Source organism: Perca fluviatilis, chromosome 14 (genome assembly GCF_010015445.1).
Source record: "Perca fluviatilis chromosome 14, GENO_Pfluv_1.0, whole genome shotgun sequence".
Classification (NCBI taxonomy): Eukaryota; Metazoa; Chordata; class Actinopteri; order Perciformes; family Percidae; genus Perca; species Perca fluviatilis.
The window spans coordinates 4435206-4454886 of record NC_053125.1 but is presented as its reverse complement, the minus strand read 5'-3'; the positions used below and the strand labels follow the sequence as shown (position 1 = coordinate 4454886).

Below are 19681 nucleotides of genomic sequence, written 5' to 3'. Positions count from 1 at the left end.
AGGCCATGCAGTTGCTGAATCTGTCTTAATTTCAGATCAACAAAGGTCAGTTTAATAGATTTTCAGAGGCGGCGGGGCGAGCTGACCACTCGTCATTTCCGGTAAGAGGTTTAACATAAGTGTTGCGTTTGGAACAACACTAACCATCCAAAGTGGGCACTATGGCAGTAAGTGGTCAGTGCACATTAGCAGTATACTGACAGAAGTGTGTGGTTTGAGACACAGCCTTTGACAAGGGAACTGGCATGGCCATTTTGATGATGTATGGCTTTATTACAGTCTATGCACCACCCCCTCTGCACTAAAGAAATCACTTGTACAATTTTTCCTGGTCACTCAATCAGTCCCTCCAGGATTTCGCGATCGCAACAATTCACGCAAATTCAACCAATCACCGTGAATTCGGTGCGACTCGCAATTTTGACCAATAACCGGAGTTTCCCACGACTTCAACCAATCACAGCAGTCCCACGTGCCAGACTTTGCGTCAGTATGTGACTGAGAACCACTGACCAAGCGGGAGTGAAAACGGGTTGACGTTACACACGTACGTCGCCAAATTCACTTCCTTGTTTCTGATATGAAGACGAGAGGCGTGTGACTCGAACATCTCACATTTACCAACAAAACGTACAGCGAATGACAAAAACATTTCAGACAGTCCTGTCAATCTGAAAACAATAACATCACTGTACGCTGTAACGTTTTTTCATCATAAAGTCGCTGAAAGCTGCTGCTGTTTCAATCCTGTCGGCTCTCTGCGGAGGGTGGGGCTGCTGCTCACTTCCCCCGCGACTGACGCAAACAATCTCAAAATAAGGCAGCGAAATCCTGGAGGGATTGCTCAACGCTCACTATCTGTAGAGTTTGCATTGACTGCTGTGGTGCGTTCATGTTGAATAAAAAGTACATCAATGTAACTGTGGTCAATTCCTAATGTAAACAATATTGTGAATGTGCACCAGATAAGACAGTTCCTTGTACAATTTACATCATTAGTTCTGACAGTTCATATCCGAGCAAAGTGGTATTGTAGCTGAAATATGCCTAAATCGGAAAATCAGTGGAGATACCCACCCTAGTTGCAACATCAGACTGGAAGCCTGAAACCAGTAGAGTGGGGGCTGGCATGTTGGGGTCTGCATACTCCTGGCCAAGTAGTGCAACTGTTTCTATTTCATGTTTGAGGGTATTCAAGGTAAACAAGAAGTCATTAGGAGGTCACATCTCATTCCATTTTGTCATCGGAGTGGTTGGGAATGCCAGGAGAGAAATATCTTGAGTCATGGGTAAGGACTGAAGATGTGTGAGAGTTTCAGGTTTACAAAAGGGAGGTGTGGCGTCTCCCTACATATCAGCTCAACTGGCGTTTCTACGGGTTGGGGTTGGTGTGCCCTTGCAGTGCAGCATTCCTTTCCCTTAGATTCATATGGCTGTGGTTGAACACACCACACCTTCACTTTTAAACCACACTGCAAGCTCTAAATGGAAAATACTAAAACTGTAAAACTGTGGAAACGAAAGCACATAAACAAACAGATCTAAGAGGACAGCACATGGCTACATGTGATGGGGTTTTGAACACAGCAGAGAGAAAAAGAAAGCTGAATGAGAACTGACAAAACAAGATTAGAAATGAGTATAGATGTCAGAGGGGAGCATAAATTAGTTGTTAGATCAGGATTTTTTTTATCTAAAAGCTACATTAAGTTATGTTTCGGGGGCAGTGACCAAGCTGAAAACAACATCCGACAGATCAACATATTTGACTGAAAAACGCTTTTCCGTCAGTTCCCTATTTATAATCCCAGAAGACACGGAACAATGCCAGCATCCCACTGATGATGTGCGATTCCAATATTCATTCTCCTTTTAAAGGTTTGGTTTTTACCATCTCCTGGAGGAACATATCTGGCACTTTAGCCGCAAGATGCTCCACTTTCTTCAGCAGCAAGTCACCAACTTTGCCGGTCTGCTGATTGGTGCTACACAGTCAGTTTATAGCCCACAACCAAAACAATGAGCTAAAAGAGGTTGAACACCTGTGTCTAGCTGAGGGGAACTCCAGGATTAGTGATATTTCTCTGTGGATTGGTCAAAAAGTGTTGTTACTTAGGGATGTCACAAGAACCAATACTTCGGTACCAAGTAGATGCCAAAATTCGGAAAAAAACGTGACGATACTCGTTTTTCTACCGGTCTGAACTTTACCAGGGAATGCAATCCTTCCAGGCCTGATGGGGGCAGCATATAAGCCGACAAGTGTTCTTGTATGCTGCAAAATGGTGACGAAGAAGAACGCCTACCAGCTGGAAGAACCGTGATAGTGCCTCATCTCCGTACACACTATGGTGCACACTGACAGCTTGACTGCAGCATAGAGCTTGTTTGACCACAGTAGCTATACCGTACAGTACAGGCCAAACGTTTGGACATACTTTCTCATTCAATGCGTTTCCTTTTTATTTTCATGACTATTTACATTGTAGATTCTCACTGAATGCATCAAAACTATGAATGAACACATATGGAATTATGTACTTAACAAAAAGTGTGAAATAACTGAAAACATGTCTTATATTTTAGATTCTTCAAAGTAGCCACCCTTTGCTTTTTTATTAATAAGGGAAAAACTTCCACTAATTAACCCTGACAAAGCACACCTGTGAAGTGAAAACCATTTCAGGTGACTACCTCATGAAGCTCATTGAGAGAACACCAAGGGTTTGCAGAGTTATCAAAAAAAGCAAAGGGTGGCTACTTTGAAGAATCTAAAATATAAGACATGTTTTCAGTTATTTCACACTTTTTTGTTAAGTACATAATTCCATATGTGTTTATTCATAGTTTTGATGCCTTCAGTGAGAATCTACAATGTAAATAGTCATGAAAATAAGGAAACACATTGAATGAGAAGGTGTGTCCAAACTTTTGGCCCGTACTGTACATCTACGGCAACGGCTTCTACAAGTTCACCTGGAACTCCCAAACCGCAAATAAGTCCATAAGTTGTGTTTCACATAGAGCCTAACATAGCGGACATCAGCTTCCTTCTCCTCTGATAACATCAGTTAAAAGTTAACTTTAACCAGCCCGGTTCTATGTGAAAAAACAACAGCATGAGGGGAAGAAAAAAAAAAAAGAAGAAAAAAAAAAGAAAAAAAGAGACTTAAAATACTTGTTGTTTGGGAGTTCCAGGTGAACTCATGGAAGACATTACCGTATGCTAGCTGTGTGGTGATGCCAGGCTTCAGGGCAGCGGGCTGAGGGTCCAGAAGACTTGACATTTTCTCCAGTTTACATGCAAGTCACTCACTCCTTTCCCCCTCCCCTCAAACCCCTACACTCCATGCCAATACAGTCACAATGTGACACTCTTGTTAGTGACATTCTTATCCTAAAATACGTTATAAAAGGAGTACATGGGATTTATTGTTTTGTTTTCTACTGTGGTAATCAAACAGGGTATTGAGAAATGTAGAATTTCATTGGGATTGGCGTAGGGACATCCCTATTGTTAATTAAAAGAAGATATTATTGTATAATAGCTTTGAGCTATGTTGGATATACTTGTTATTTTTGCTTTCTGGGACAAGGTTTAGATTGCCTTTAGGTCGTCATAGTATACATTCCAAATTATACAGTTCTTCTTTGTCATTGAGTTGGAAGTCAGCGTTGCCAAAGTGGCCTCGGCTTCTTAGGCTCATCGCTTAGTGGAAGTGATGGTGCAGGGCGGGTCTACTGCCATGCCTGCCCTGCTGCTCTAGCAACCCTGTACTGTCCAGCCCTAAGGGCTAGCCGATGGTCAACTCCAGCAGCGGGTGGAGGACTGTCTTGGCAAGACAAGTGCAGAGAGAGAGAGGGAGGCTGAAAGAACTCCGTGTTCCTTAAAGCTTTGCTTGTGTGCTTCACTGTCGAGTGGTTTACAGTGAACACCTATCTTGTTGAATGAACCAAAAGCATTTTTACTTAACCAAAATATGAGTTCTTGAAATAACATTGATAAGAATGATATGAGAATGTGATTATCCCGTTCTCTTCAGTGAACACTCTAAAAAGGTAATAGATCATAAAGAAAGGTGGGGTTGTATTCCTCCAGCAATATAAAAGGTTAGTCTGCTCATATTAGAACATTCCTAAGAGGAAATATGAGCACAAAGACAGCTGAACAGGTATCTGCAAGTTATCGAACTGTGAGCTAAGGATTACATACAATACATAGACTGATTCTAAGGCTAACTTCCCCTGAAAATCTGATGCAATGTAGTTTGAGAAATGAGGTCCTCATGTTGAAGTGTGCCACTTCCTTTGTGACTAGTGTCGCTCATCAGTGTGAAAGTCACGTGAAATGGGTTTAGCTACAGACAGAAGCTGGAAAGGCGGGCCAGGCCATCTGGTAGCAGTGACATCAACACATTCAAAGATAATACTAGTGTAGATTACTATGGTAAGTACTACAATGAGGCCTGGGCAATATGGAAAAAAAGCACATGTCATGATATCTTTGACAGAATACATCCACATCAGTTAGCCTGTGTGGCAATATTTTAACATGATAGTGCCATACGGATTCTGCTGAAAATTTTTTATAGTCACACACGTTTTTATTGACTAGGCCTCATCGTTTCCAATTCCAATTGTGGCTGTTTTTTGATTGACATTAAGCTATCATTATAAATCCACACTTGATGGGTTTAAATCAAACGCCAGTTGCAGGTTTTAATGTGAAACATATGTTCAAGAAGTGTTGCTGGGATAAAAAAGCAAAATGAAAGCAACAGGAAGCAGTTGAATGAAGAATGTATTTATGTTATACTGATGGAATTAGTGCTGCAGAAATGTACATTATGCTGAATTTATCAAGACAAAATGATTTTTAATCAACAACAAATTAAAAGAAGAGGGAAGTTTATAATAACATACCTATAAAATTGGGGAATTCTGTTTAACGACGTGTCTCTGATATGAGCATGTTTACAATGAAGGCCTGGTTCTATATGCAGCTGAAGTAAATAACTATAAATGAAGTTATTAAAGCTATATGAACATTAGGAACATTGACATATCACCAAGCTTGACTACTCGTATTGCCCTTACCAGCACCAACTTACCAATACATTACTGAGATTACATCATCGGGAATAACTGTTCAAAGTAACACAGGGAACCTTTTCAAACCTGACTGCCTAAATTATTGACAGATAAATCCATAACAAATAAATCATTAGCTGTACACGATTACACATGAAGAATTCCTCATTTTGTTGGTTTTATTTCAAATGAACTTTTAGTCCATACACTAAAATCCAGATATTTCTTAAAATATAAAAGTTGAAAGAAAGTGACATCCATTGCAAATCCAAACAAACGTGTTAAAAATAAAAGTATTTAAGTAGGAAGATCACATCTACAAACATTTGTCTTTCCATATGACACGAATGCAGACAGAGTAGGGCCCAGTAGGGCCATATTTTTAGGTGACTCAGCAGTGCTGTAATGACTAAGGTGTGTGGAAAGCAATGTCTGTTATCCGTCATGGAATGTTGAGTTTGTTCATGGCTGCCAGAAAACTATTCATTTTAACAGCCATGTTTTCTAGAGTCTGCCTTGGGAGACAAAACTAGCTCTAATCGAAGCTCATAAAAAGCTATTCCTGTGTAGGTTATGCTACAGTTTAAACATATGATAAGGACGTAGGTTTAGTGAGTAAACTATCCTGCAACAAATATTATCAAGCACCATAATTTCCAAACTCTCTCATGGCTGCTAATTTTCTTGGAAAAAGTGGAGCCATCGATAATTTTTGACTAATAGAATATATTATAATTAATAGATTATAATGTGGTCAATGTTGTTTATAACTTTTTAACCATATGGTACATTACATGATTGTAAGCATGGAAAGAAGCATGGACCTAAACGCTTTACCATGTGAATTGACGTGCTTTTGTGGCAGTTGTCCCAGTAGACTTCTAGTAATCTTTTATTTAAATTTTTGCTTGGTGATTCAATTTAAGACCAAAGCGAAACTCAGTGAGGTATCATGTGCCACACCCTGCCACATCCAGTTGACGCCAATGACCACATGTGCTATAATTCTTCAAAAGCCTACAATCCTTTTGATTAACAGAACATGGCTTTAAAGGATTTTCAAATGGCTTACAAGTAGTGGCTGATTGAGCCACGGAGTTCAAATCAGAAAGCTTAAAACATGCAGAAGACAAACATACACACAGTCACTAACTGTGAAGCTGCCACTCCCTCAAAACACAGTCATCTGCCAATAAGGCCCTGGGAGACAATACTGTTCCTTTGTTTTAATTAGGCTTATTTAGACTCTGAAACCTGAAAACCTAAAAAAAAATAAAAATAAAAGACTCACAACTGGAGGTGGTCACAGTTATGAATGATGGTACTGAAGCTCTTCAAGCATGATGTTTTGTTCTGGGACTGTTCTCATTATCAAGAAACAAAAGGGGCGATGCGCCTTTAAGAGGTCCTCCCTTCACTGGCAGTTGCCCAGTAACAATGAATCTGCAGTGCAGAGCATCGCAACATTTAGCACCGAAAAGGCTTTGTCTCCCCCGCCCCCCCCCCCCAAAAATATTATTGTAAAAAGTGTCATGCAATGAGTATTTACTTATCAATAAACCTACCCACCTCTTATGATGCAAGACTCTAAGAACAGTCATTATCATACATATTTCAATTCGGCTAACATCAAATGCACTAAGAAGCATGTATTTTAATATTTTAATACCATTGGTTTGTTTTGTTTTATTTCATTCCAAATTAACGTTAGCCCTGCTAATCACGCAGTCTCCTTTGGATATCATAACGCTGCTTAGCTGGACGAATAGTTTAAATGACTTAACTCATGCTCTACAACAATAAAAAGGCTATATATCGCTAATCAGCAAGGCGACTTAAAACTGACGATTCATAAAAGACGTTTTGCGTGGCTTTATCGCCATAACGTCAAAAGACAGCGGCGTGTAACGTTACCAGGGGCAGGCCAAAGAAACATGGGGCATGCTTGGTAGCCGTGTGTCCGGTTAAGTTCACTACCACAGGTGTTTCCCATCCCATTAAAGCTGAACAGGCTTAAATAACCAAGCACAGGCCAACAACAGACAACTTAATAGAGAAGGGTTTCTTACTTAGGCTAACGTTACAGTTCCAAGTTAAATAATTGCGTTATAGTATTGACGTAAACCTATGAATACATTAATGCTTGTATATAAAAACGAAACACGTTATAGAGTCATAGTAATTAATGGTAAAACAATAAGTTAAAATGACATTTGCTTAGCTAACTTAACGTTAGGCTATTTCTTACCGGATAGCTTTGATTCTTTGGCAGCAGAATTTTGTCCATCGGCAAGCCCTTGCGACGATGATATCTGGGCGGACTGAGTCATTGGATCCATTTTACTGTAGTTTCAAAGCAACTGCACAAATGCGGTAAAATGTCTGTCGTCTCAATTTAATTTGTTGTTTGCTGTCCTTTGAAGACGTATATTTCGTCTGACTTTAATCAAATTTCCTCAAGAGCGGGACTCGGTTCCGCACCTTCACGCAACGTCCGAGCACTGACAGATAAGCGAGACGGAGGGAAACAAGGCGGACTATGGAGGAGGGGAAAAACATGTCAGGGTGAGATACGTTCAATGTCCCAGTTTAGGCTCCTATATCCCAACTCCAAGCTGATAAAATGGACTTGTATCTGCTTTCAGGTCCAATAACATAAACCCATGGAATTATTTTTAATTGACACCCCTCCTTGACTTGTCCTCCATCCCCTGCCTTTTAAAAAATACATTCCAGCAACTCTTGTATCAGTAAAATCCAACTGTTCTAGACGGAATTTTGTTGTGACGTTCATAAGCGATGTACAAATATTCGACAGCAAGTGAAAGCGACAAGAGGAATATTCCTGAACACAGACACCGTGTTATACCCATTGGTTATACCATACCTGTGTTGACCAAAAGTGGGATTCTGTATTTCGGCCATTAGCTATTATATCATTGGGAGGCTGCATTATACGAGTTTTGAGTAAATGATAACAACATATTTATACTAAATAATTATGGGATAAATATGAATAATTATGTATTGAATGCATAAACTGGTGTGTGTTTTAACTGTTTGTAACAAAGCCAGCCATAGCCACATTGATTGTTTTGAATGATGATGAAGACTTCACGGCTACAGTACAATTTTATAAAAATCTAAACTGTGTGGATTTAACTGTAGCTTGTTTTCCATTATGTAATGGTTACCTTTGTTCCATTTTGTAGCCATCTATCACATAATGGCATCATGAAGCCCTCTACTGGTGAAGTTTACGAATGACATACTATGAACTACATTTCCCAGCATACATTAGAGGAAACCGTGTGTGCAGTGCTTTAGATCTTTATCCATGGGGATGGGCCTTTCGGCGTTCAACTGTGCTTGACAGCGAGCGAAGTATCGTTATGAGATCTGCTTCGTGACGCAAACGTAGAGACTGGTGACACACTGCAAGTGACTTTTGGGAAGACTGAACTGCGCGGCAAAAGAAGGGGGACACAAACAAAAACATGTGGCTGAGGCTGTGAGAAAACGGGTATGTAATCTCTCACACATTAGTCCAAATTTGCGTTGATAAGAGGTCAAAGTGAGTCAGTGTTGCAGCATATTGTGGCGATTTATTTGGCGAGATGGCTAGGGGGGTAAGCGTCATCCAAAAGTGTTGAGTTTAGCTAACTAGCGGCTCGTTAGCTTGTTAGCTGATTCTGACAACCACCTTTCAGCCATCTGCTCCCAAGCTGTTTGTCACAGTATGTCGCTCACTTTCTGGTTCAGGATATTTCGGTACTTTGTCTCACTTATTAAACAACGTAGTGTTCATTCAGTAAACTAACACCGATAGCAAGCCTAAATAGGTAGCGTTTACTTAACTTGGTAAAGTTAATGTAGCTAGCTAGTTAGCCTACAACAGCAAACCAGGCTTGCAAATAAATTCATTTTACCGAGTATTTCGGTCTGTACTAAAAGACTGCAAGCATTTGTGATTTCTCGGAGTCATTTCGACGGTATTACTCGGAATCACGAACCAAGAAGAGCTTCTATTTGCAGCTTTGAATTGAAAGTAGCTACATCTGTAGCAGTAGGAGTGCCCCGCCCACCAAAGCGCCATACAGCCCATGTTAGTGGCTTTGATGTAACCATTATGCAACGGCTCAAGCTGCTCAGCTGTGGGTCAGTGTCTAGGTTTATGTAAAGATCCTCTATACTAAACAGTTTGTCTTTATTTGTTTAGCGTGCGGCAGTTATAATAACATAATTGTTATTGCTGAGATTATGAAAGGAATGTTTATTAATGCCGATATGTTTCCGTAGCTACGTTATGTATGCTACTAAATATTTATTATTAGTTTTCATATGCCAAATTAAATAATTCGTTTTTTTCCAAGAAGTAAATGTTATGTGTTGTAATGGGGAATGTTAAGGGCTAAATCTCAAATTTAAAGGATAAATCTGGCCTGATATATCTTCTTCGTCTGTGCCATGAGATGCTCCATTGTTGTCCAAACATTTTAAGACTCATCAATAAGCCACACTGTTGCACTGGGTGACATGTTCTTTCATTACCATGAACACACACTGCAGTTTATTTTGACTCAATCCCACGTACACCGCTCTGCTGCCCCAAATACTCACTAGATGTGGAATAATCCGCTGTTGAAAATAGCCCCCACCAAATGCACTATTTACTAGAGTAAGATTAGCTAAAAACTACAGTGGCCAGTGCTGATGAGCAGCTTTTAGAGATTTACATCTTTAGTAGGAACCAGTAGGCTTGGAGCTGAAATCAGTATGGATTTACTCCCTACAGCATCAGTGTGTGATATTGATGCGGCGTTGAACTGACTGCAGTGTAACATTCAGTATTGCAGGTGAGGAGAGCATCTGAGTTGACTGACAGTGGACATCATGGGTTTGCACTCAGCCCAGAAGAAACACTTTCCCCTGCGGGGGATCGACGGTGTGGTTCAGCTGTTTGATGCTGAGCTCCGCAAGTCTGAGCCAGACCTAGCCCTTCTCTCCCTGGTCCTGGGTTTTGTCGAGCATTTCCTAGCTGTGAACCGGGTCGTCCCCATAAACGTCCCAGGGGTCCGGTTTGAACCGCTGGAGCCGGACTGCCCCACCTCCTGCTTCCCCACAGTGGAGCTGGGCATGATTTCTGCACTGTACGAGCGCTTCACGGCCCAGATCCGCGGCGCTGTGGACCTGTCCCAGTACCGGAGGACTGCTGCAGGGTCCAGCAGGGAGCTGGTGAAGAAAGTGTCAGATGTGATCTGGAACAGTCTAAGCCGCTCTTACTTCAAGGACCGGGCCCACATCCAGTCCCTCTTCAGTCTCATCACTGGTACAACATTACAAGTATCACAATAAAATGAGTTTGTATGAGGCTGTTTCTTATGGCAAGTATAGACTTTGATCAACTTGGAATTAGTGTAGTCAAATTGATGAAAATAACCTTTTTTTTGTTAAATTTGAACCAGGTACCAAACTGGACAGCTCCGGTGTGGCATTCGCAGTCGTGGCAGCCTGCCAGGTTCTGGGTCTGAAGGACGTCCACCTGGCACTGTCTGAGGACCACGCCTGGGTGATTTTCAGCAAAAACGGCGAAGAAACGGCTGAGGTCACCTGGCACGGGAAGGGTAACGAGGACCGACGAGGACAAACCGTCGCAGCGGGAGTCAGCGAGAAGGTAAGGCCTACCTCCACTCACCTGCAATAAGGACGAAACTCATAGTTCAAAATAGTACACAATAGAACACAGTGCATCATTTATTTCTTGGTGAGCTTTGTGACACCAGAAAAGATCAGTAAACACATCAGGTTCAGTAATATGCAGCGTTACCTGCTGTCGGTAACTGAAATTGAATTTCCCTTCGTGGGTCCATTTAGCACTGATGATGCAGGATTATGTCACCAAAATTGTAAATGAAGGAGTTACCTATCAGGCCATGTGTTCATGTTGGTTCTGTTGTAATAAGTCAGTGTGAGCATGAAACAGACCAGATCTAAAGTAGATTTTATATATGTGTGTGTGTGTGTGTGTGTGTGTGTGTGTGTGTGTGTGTGTGTGTGTGTGTGTGTGTGTGTGTGTGTGTGTGTGTGTGTGTGTGTGTGTGTGTGTGTGTGTGTGTGTGTGTGTGTGTGTGTGTGTGTGTGTGTATATGTTTTTGGATAACAAACTACACGTGTGAAAACACCATGAATCAGATTTTGTCAGAGCCCTGGATTATTTTCTTTGATTTCTGCTTTGACACATAAAGTGATGAGTAAAAGTCCCATTTGTTATATTTTTGTGCTTCTTTTTCTAACCTCTCTAAACATGAAGGTAGCCCTCCTATAATATGAATCTAATATTATAAAGGAAAACTTTAAACCGACAGACTAGTATTTGATGTCTACTCCCTGTAAACCTGTCCTGTTTGTGCTTGTGTCCCCCTCAGAGTTGGCTGTATCTGAAGGGCTCCTACATGAAATGTGACAGAAACATGGAGGTGGCCTTCATGGTTTGTGCCATCAACCCCTCACTGGACCTGCATACTGACAGCTCTGAGCTCCTGCAGCTACAACAGGTGAGTGTGTGCACCTAGCTGTTACATAGCTGCTTTTTAATCTACCGGAACACACCACAATTTTCAGTTTCACAGGTACCCTGGAGGAAGCGATGACCTTATTACCAGAGAGCCAGTCTAAAACTGAGCAATTTGATGTTCTTGCATATATAGTCTAAAAGTTCCCATTATCTTTCTCTTTTGTTATGGACACTAGTTGCCTAGAATGTATTTTCCCTCATCATTATCAGTTTTCATCCTACTCAAATCTCATCAAGACGTACTGTAATGTGTGTCCCATATAGAATTTATCTGGGTAGACTAGGGTTTCCAATCACTGCTGTTAAGATGCCATGAATTAAACTCAACACTTCTTGCAGTTGTTTCACATTAAAAGCCTACCAGGATTGAGCTAATGGAAGGCTGTTAATGTGAAAAATCAGTGCTGGAAGTGACTCATTGACAGCAACTTAACAGCAGTTGAAAAATAAATAAATAAAAACAGCAAAGTAGAAGCAACTGAAAACAGTATTTAATTTAAGGTAAGGGAAGGTGTTCTCAGCAGAGTGGTTAATATGACACGACTCTGTTGTACTGGTGCTATCAATGCTGTGGAAATGTACATTATTCTGAATTTTTCAGCACAACCGGGAAATGTGGAGAATGTGTTGAATTTTCATTAACAAACCGCATTAATAGCAAGTTAAAATATGCTAAATTATTCATATAAAACAGGAACTTTAGAAACAAAGGCCTGTGTCTAATAAAGCCGGTTTCGAATTAGAATAGAGGGCCACTATCTGGCCATCACCAGTAAAGTCTCAAGTCGTGTGGGATAGAGTATATGTTATATCTGATAACACCATTGGTATATTCAGGGTTTTTCCTGCATAGAGGAATTTTTGGCACCCCCCCAAAGAGGTTTGAGCTAGCCCCAAAGGAAAATCACCAGAACCAAAATGATAAAATTTGAGAATAAATAATAGCAAATCAAATCCTATCTAAATGTGTTTAAGAGCGATTTACCAAACAACTGTTGAACAAGCAGAACATAAACTTGAATATGAGAGCTAATCTCAGTTTTAACTCCAGAGTCAGGCTGTATGCCGCACTCTCCCGGTGATTTATTTAAATATTAATATTGTTTTTTTTAACCAGTTATGTTAATTGGGGTTTTGGTTACTCGATCATAATATACATTTTTGTTCATGGAATTGTCAAAAGTAACAGGTAAATGCATATATTTATGTCAAATAAGGTAACACTGACTCTTTGCCTTTACTATATGCAGACCTATCATGCTTACTGTAGTGCGTAGTCGCCCCCCCCAAAGGCCCATTCTGAGCCAGGAAAAAGCACAGCTCTTAACATTTAAAGACACCCAATCTTAGTTGGATGTTGTTTTTTTTTTTTAAATGAGCTGCCCGTGTTACTCTTCCTGATCTCTTTATTTTCTTTTTCTCCCTGATTCAACAGAAACTCCTGTGGTTGCTGTATGATCGAGGCGACCTGGACAGGTGAGAGTTTGTGTCGATGATACCGCTGCCTGTCCACTACATAGAGTTGATGTGTAAACTTGCTAAATTCCACCACCTCCTCCTTCCCTCTTCCTGTACTGTGCACCAGGTATCCTATGGCCATGGGCACTCTGGCAGACCTCGAAGATCAGGATCCGATCCCAGGCAAGGAGAGCCCCCTGAAAATCCACCTCAAGGTAAGTCTTCAAAGAGGTTTTTACCAGGTCACACTGCAGTAGGACAGGTAGGATGTGAGAAAAATGTTGTTTTAGGCTCCAACATTTCTCAAATTGTTTCATTTTGAATATATCAACATGGAAAATCCTTTTAAAAGCTTTATTTATATCCTGCTAGTGCTGGGTTATATGGAGAAAATCCATTATCACCATATTTTAGACCAAATACCTCGATATAGATATCATTTACACAATGAGATTTTTGAAATGGAATTCAGTAGGGGTGTGACGAGACACTCGGCTCACGAGACGAGACATGAGATTGGGTTCACGGGACGAGATTTGAACACTAAATAACACTTCAATTAAGAAATATGACTGGAAAAATAGTCTTTACTCAGAGAACCACGGTTACAACGTAACCAAGCATTTAATTGCTGCAGTAAACAACGAAGTAGGCTGCTCTTGTAATGATTTCTGACCATTTTAGAACATGGGGAGAACATTTCTCTTTTGTTTAATATCATTAAAAGTAAAAGTAGAGACTCTTTTCTTTTTTTTTTTTTTTTAAAGACAGAGAAAGAGAGCGATCTTTAGTGACGTTTACATTTTCGTCAGATTTTAATCTTGCGAGATCTGGTCACACCTCTAGAATGCAGCCTTTAAAACCAGCAAACACTTATGATATCCAAAATTAAGACGATATCTAGCCTCAGATATCAATAAAATATTGATATGCACAGCTTTATTAACAACTCAACGTTTAATAATGTTATGCAACAGTCCTATAAAACACAGCATCAGACATGCACTTACCAAAGCCAGACAGTCAGCTCCACTTGTTACTAAAACCAGTGAACTAGTGTATTGGTTGTGGCTTGACTGATGGGGTTTTTCCATTGGCACTTTTAGCTGCGCCAAGCCAAACATGCTGTGCTATTATGCATTGCCAATGCTAGTTTTAGCTTGCCAAACCACGCCCGAGATGGACCCCTCGGATTAGGTTCAAATCTCGCCCCACCCACTTCCAAGCAGGCTTCGGTGAACCACCCCCCACTTTATAAATAAATTAACCACACGCACAAACACAAACTGCCTTGCTAGCTCAATCTTGTTGTAACTAAGATATCTGCTGACATTTTTTTTCTAAGGATCGATTTAGCTACTACATCTGCGATGTTCACATGCAAAGTAGGCTATTTTTGAGATAGCCCCGTGACCGACTCACTGGCACTGAAGACACACCTTCAAGAGGGTGGCCCTGTTGTTATGGAAATGCAAAGCCCTGTTGTGAAGCCCATGTGAATGGAAAAACACCCTGAGTTCCTTTTTAAAGTTAGACACCAAGATATCATTGGACTTTTCTGCTTCTAACTTGATGCAAATGTGACAACAGATTGACTTTCTGTACTGAAAATGATGTGCGTTCACAAATGCTTGTTGTATATCTTCACAGATCAGGATGTGTAATAGGAAGTCATTGTTCCTGTGTTTCTGTGCTCTCTCTCTCTCTCAGGCTGTCAGTTCTGCTCAGCAGTACTATAACAACGAGCACATCTACCCCTACATGTACCTGGGTGGTTTCCATTACAGACACAGGGATGTGCGGGAGGCTCTCAAGTCCTGGGCTGAGGCCGCTCAGGTCATGCAGGAGTGAGTTCACACTGCTTTACACACTAGCATGCAAGCACAGTAAAACATCTTGGCCATGCACACAGACTAATAATACCGAAATGCAAGATGCTGTGCAACAGTTAAAACAAGGTCCAAACAAACAATGTAGTCCTTCTCATAGGACTTACTAGCCTTATCTTTCCAAGCCTTCTGTAAAATACAGTTAATCCAATACCCAATCATCAATTGTAAATATTGCTGGTTTTTAGCCACTTTCTAGTAATGGCTTTCCTGCCCGCTGCGCTTAGAATTCAAAATAGATATCCGACAGGTAACGTTTTGTAATGGCAGGGCACCCAAATACAGGGTCTCTAATTTAAACAGAATGTCCTGGAGTACTGTTTGCAGAACTACATGAACCTCCTGCCAGAAAGGAATTATGAATGGGCAAGACCAGAATATATGATGACGATTTGCCTTGGAGCACTGTCCAGCAAATTTGGTAGAATGACCAAACCTACTTTTAAATAAAAATTTTATCTTGCTTTTATTGTGGAATGGTCATCAAGCACTATGTTTGGCAGTTGTTATTCGCTAAAATTACCGGAAGAAATCTTGTTTTCACAATCCAAGTTAAATTCTGTCAGAAAGTCTTGACATTATGAGCTTGACCATGCTGGTATATTGTAAACTGGAGTAATCCAGCAGCCTCAGTTGTTATGTAACGGGGCGGACACAAGATGGCAGTAAATGCAAAGCTATCTGCCCTCACTTGTGTTGTGACTTCCGAGTCGAGATTTCTCACTGTGGTGGTTTTCCACCACTGTCACATCCACTGCAAAGAACCCCGTCCCAGTTAGTATGAGAGGGTGTGCCAGGAAGTGTCCAGCATCCCGACACACTCCTCCCCTTTAAACACACTGTTCATGAGCTGCAGCTATAAATACCAGCTCTGACCCACCACACATTCTCTTCCCATCTATCAGCTTCCTTTTCCTGCTCCTCCATTGTTCAACTTCTCTCTCTCTGTGTGTGTGTGTGTGTGTGTGTGTGTGTGTGTGTGTGTGTGTGTGTGTGTGTGTGTGTTTTTTTTTTTTTTTTTTTTTTTTTTTTTTTTTTTTTTTTTTTTTTTTTTTTTTTTTTTTTTTTTTTTTTTTTTTCGCTGCTTTAGTTAACACTTGTCTGGACTGTTGCGATGCCTTCAATAATCAACATGTTACAGGTCAAAGAGCCCTCTCTTCATCTGGATCTTATGTAATGTTGTCTTTTGTAAAGAAAAAGACTGTAGATGAATGGACATGTATAAATAAGATTTTCCATCAGATCTTGCATGTATCTAGATTCTGACATGCCCCCTTGCTGTGATTAAAAGTCCTTCTCCTCTCATTTGCTCTTGAAGCTATAACTATTTCCGTGAGGACGAGGAGATCTACAAGGAGTTCTTTGACATTGCAAACGACGTTATCCCCAATCTGCTGAAGGAGGCGGCTGCTGCTGCAGAGAGTCCTGGGGAGGGAGGGGAGGGAGGAGAAGGAGCTGACAAGGCAAGTATTCCCAGCCAGAAAAGGGCTGCAATCCAGCAGATTCATTTTTTCGGAGGTGGTCAGCGTATTATGTTTACAGTTTTTACTGTTTGGGGAGTGGGTGTTGTCGATAGCAAGAAATAAACAAACCTGAGAACGAGACCCCATCACCTGGTATTAACATGTGATCTGCATTTGGGCATGTTATCTGCAGCCTGGTTATAATGCAAGTTGTTTGCTAAGTGGAGATTTATGCATGGTTGCATTAAAATGCACCAAACAATGTAGTTCTATTGTGCACCGTCAATTTCCGTCCAATAAAATGCTGTTTTTGCCTCTGACAGGCTCAGATTAATATTCTAAGTGTCTGACAGCATTATGGAAAGGATCCCTACAGAGAGAGACCTTTTTGTTAAAGAGTAAGATCCTTTTTGTTTAACCTGAAACGGCTTTGATGTTGCTATCGCCAAACTCACCAGACTCCGTTTAGTTAAACAATGCTTTTTAGCGCGTATAGAGCCAGCATAATTTCACATGTAAATGGGTGAATTATGTCTTTATTTCAACAAAACAGAGTGGTGATTGTTGGAACAGTGGACAGATGAACCAAGATGGCTTATGATAGTTTTATTTTGTTTCTGTCGACTTTAAATTAAGTGGGTTTTACGATAATAAAATTACTGTTTTTTTTAAATGGAGTCTGGTGGGTTTGGCAATGGTGATTTTGGGGATGTTTCATGTTAAACAAAAAGGATCTTATTCTTTATCAAAAAGGTCTATCTCTGTAGGGATCCTTTCCATAATGTTACATTGTCACACACTTGGAACAATAATCTGAGCCTGTCTGAGGCAAAAACGGCAATTTCTTTTGACGTAAATTGAAGGTGCACAGTTGCCGTTAACGTTACCCTTTAAGATCACATGTTAACACCGGGTGAAAACGGGGTATAAGACACCTACTGTTTAACAAACTGATTACTTATTCAGGAGCACCCCAAGCAGGCAGCCGCCCTCTCCGCACTCCAGGACCCAGAATGCTTTGCCCACCTGCTGTGTTTCTATGATGGCATCTGCAAATGGGAGGAGGGCAGTCCCACGCCGGTCCTTCATGTGGGCTGGGCCACCTACCTGGTCCAGTCTCTGAGCCGCTTTGATGCTCAGGTGAGAAACCCAGAATAGCTCTGCCCTTTGAACTTCAAAATGACCACGGCCAATACAAGCTCTGTCTGCAGGAGAGAGGCCCGATGTGGCTGACATATGTGTTGATTAAGGCTGCACTATATATTTGTTTATTATATTTGTTTGATAAAAGAATGATTTCCTTTCATTCAACAAGCAATTCGTTGTATTTTAGCAGAATACTGAAAGCAGCATAAAATGCAGAACTGAGAATACACTAATATAGCTGTTTATTTGTCGCAATTAATATCGTTCTTGCGATTTTCAACATTATCGCACATTTTCCTTGCATCGTGCAGTCCTAGTGTTGATGCTTTGTAGCTAATAATGGGTTTATGGTCCGATTTCCAAAGGTGCGTCAGAAGGTGTCGATCATCACCAAAGAGCCAGAGGCCCAGGATGACGATGACCTGTCCAGCGACGACCCCCGGGAGGGCCGCAGACGCGGCCCCAGGAGAGAGTCCAAGCCGGATGAGCAGAGCTCTCCTCCTCCTGCTGCTCCCACCTCCCCATCCAACCAGCCTGCAGCAGCAGCAGCCGCTGCAGCAGCCCAGCCCAAGAAAGTGGGAGAGGGAGGGGGCCGCCGCCGCTCCTCGCAGGGCCTGCGAGGGGAAAACGCTGACGGAAAACCCAACTCCCCCAGCCCGGACTCTTCCCCCTCGTCCCAGCAACAGGTGTCCCCCTCCCCCGCCGGTCCTGTGGTCGCCTTTCAGAGTGAGAAGATGAAGGGGATGAAGGGGCTGCTGTGTGCGGCCAAGGTGAACTCCAGCGCCATCAAGCTGCAGCTCACCGCCCAGTCACAGGTCCAGATGAAGAGGCAGAAGAGCACGCCGGCCGGGGATTACTCCATGTCCTTCATGAAGCGGCAGCGCAAGTCACTCTAGACATGTTGAATTGTTGTAGGAGGAGTTGTTGAGACTCTTTAGGACATACTGTGAACAGCAACACGGACAGCCGATTAACCTCGCTTTTGTTTGTGAAACTATTTTACCAGTATTTTCATCCAGTGGTTCGGTTCAGTCAATATCCTCATCGTTCCTAGCAATATATTTGACTTGCACACTTGAGTTAAGCATCACATATCAGGTTTGAACTGAAGGAGTGAACATTTCATTCTGTTTTTATTTAACTATAGCCAGATTTTTCTGGGGAACTGCCTAGTTTAATAGATTGTTAAGCACTCATTCATCATTAGTTTGTGTTTTAATTGGCAGCCAATTGCACACTGACTATTAACTTCTCATTGACTTACATGTGGATGTTTGAAGCCAAAGTAACGAGGACGACCAGAATACAACGTACAGATGTGTAAATATCAACTTGTACCATTAGGAATCTGTCCATGACTGAAGCCTTGGAAGTGATTAATTTAGGATAGTTACTGTGTAACATTGTCCACTTCTGCTCTATCGACAGCTTCTTTCTTGCTAGCTCTATGTTGCCTTACTTTGCCTTTGTTCTTTTCTAAAGTAGGTGGCCTTTAGTTTTAAGTTCGGCCTATTTCTAATGATTAGAGAAGACCAGGAAGACCATGCACTGTTGAGACGGAGCCACATTAGGTGGCCCCGCTACATCCTATTTGCTTGATGACTTGTGGTTTTTGTTCTTGTTTTTGTATCTGCAAGTAATAAAGACCTGATGAAAAAGAATGTGGTGAGGTCTGATGATGTGTATTAGATACATAAGGGCACATGTTCACAGGTGACTGACCTGTAAGAGGCTGTACACTGTAAAAACAGGGTGTTTCAGCTTGTGCTGCAGTGGGGGGTATGTACATTCAGCTGGAAAGCAACGGTCCACCTCCCCAGAGGAGACTGCTCTCTGTGGATGATCACAGAGGCAAATACAACCTCATTTGAAAACAAGTTTGCGGGAAATTAAGAGCATATGAGTGGACTGACAAATGAGGACGAGCAAGAAGGGACATGTACTGAGAAAACTGTCTGAAACGGAAACTTTACTCATTTCACACATCTGTGGTTTACCAGTGGTGTCTGAGACTACAGTTGCAGACTGAGCAGCAGTGATTAACCGGTGACAGCAGGCTC

At 41.4% G+C, this 19681-nt stretch overlaps 2 protein-coding genes across 6 annotated transcripts in view; one reads left to right on the top strand and one right to left on the bottom strand.

The window, feature by feature from the left end:
* Window positions 1-7478, bottom strand: part of rtn3 (reticulon 3) — a 31879-nt gene extending 24401 nt beyond the window's left edge. For 2 of the 3 annotated variants that reach the window (XM_039821435.1, XM_039821432.1), the window contains exon 1: window positions 7340-7478. In XM_039821435.1, coding sequence (XP_039677369.1) covers window positions 7340-7430 — 91 coding nt within the window. In that variant the 5' untranslated portion in view covers window positions 7431-7478. The remainder of the gene's footprint in view (window positions 1-7339) is intronic. The other variant, XM_039821433.1, reaches the window with a different exon arrangement.
* A 58-nt stretch (window positions 7479-7536) lies between these two features.
* On the top strand, window positions 7537-19282 carry men1 (multiple endocrine neoplasia I). 3 transcript variants are annotated; one of them, XM_039821429.1, is made up of 11 exons: window positions 7560-7656; window positions 8304-8614; window positions 9940-10420; window positions 10557-10765; window positions 11517-11645; window positions 13101-13141; window positions 13251-13338; window positions 14834-14970; window positions 16331-16475; window positions 17442-17615; window positions 17987-18517. In XM_039821429.1, the coding sequence occupies exons 3-11, from the start codon at window positions 9985-9987 to the stop codon at window positions 18515-18517; spliced, it is 1890 nt and encodes a 629-aa protein (XP_039677363.1). In that variant the 5' UTR covers window positions 7560-7656; window positions 8304-8614; window positions 9940-9984. The 3 variants fall into 3 exon arrangements, with proteins under 3 accessions (XP_039677364.1, XP_039677363.1, XP_039677365.1); XM_039821430.1 differs by lacking the exon at window positions 8304-8614 and having other exon boundaries at window positions 7537-7656; XM_039821431.1 differs by lacking the exons at window positions 7560-7656; window positions 8304-8614 and having other exon boundaries at window positions 9985-10420; window positions 17987-19282.
* Window positions 19283-19681: the final 399 nt, after the last annotated feature.

Excerpts from the sequence above, each read along its gene's own strand:
- men1 (XM_039821431.1), top strand. The coding sequence starts at position 9,985 with ATGGGTTTGCACTCAGCCCAGAAGAAACACTTTCCCCTGCGGGGGATC. Across the intron at positions 11,646-13,100 it reads AGCTCCTGCAGCTACAACAG|AAACTCCTGTGGTTGCTGTA; the intron begins GTGAGTGTGTGC and ends CTGATTCAACAG. Across the intron at positions 17,616-17,986 it reads TGAGCCGCTTTGATGCTCAG|GTGCGTCAGAAGGTGTCGAT; the intron begins GTGAGAAACCCA and ends CGATTTCCAAAG.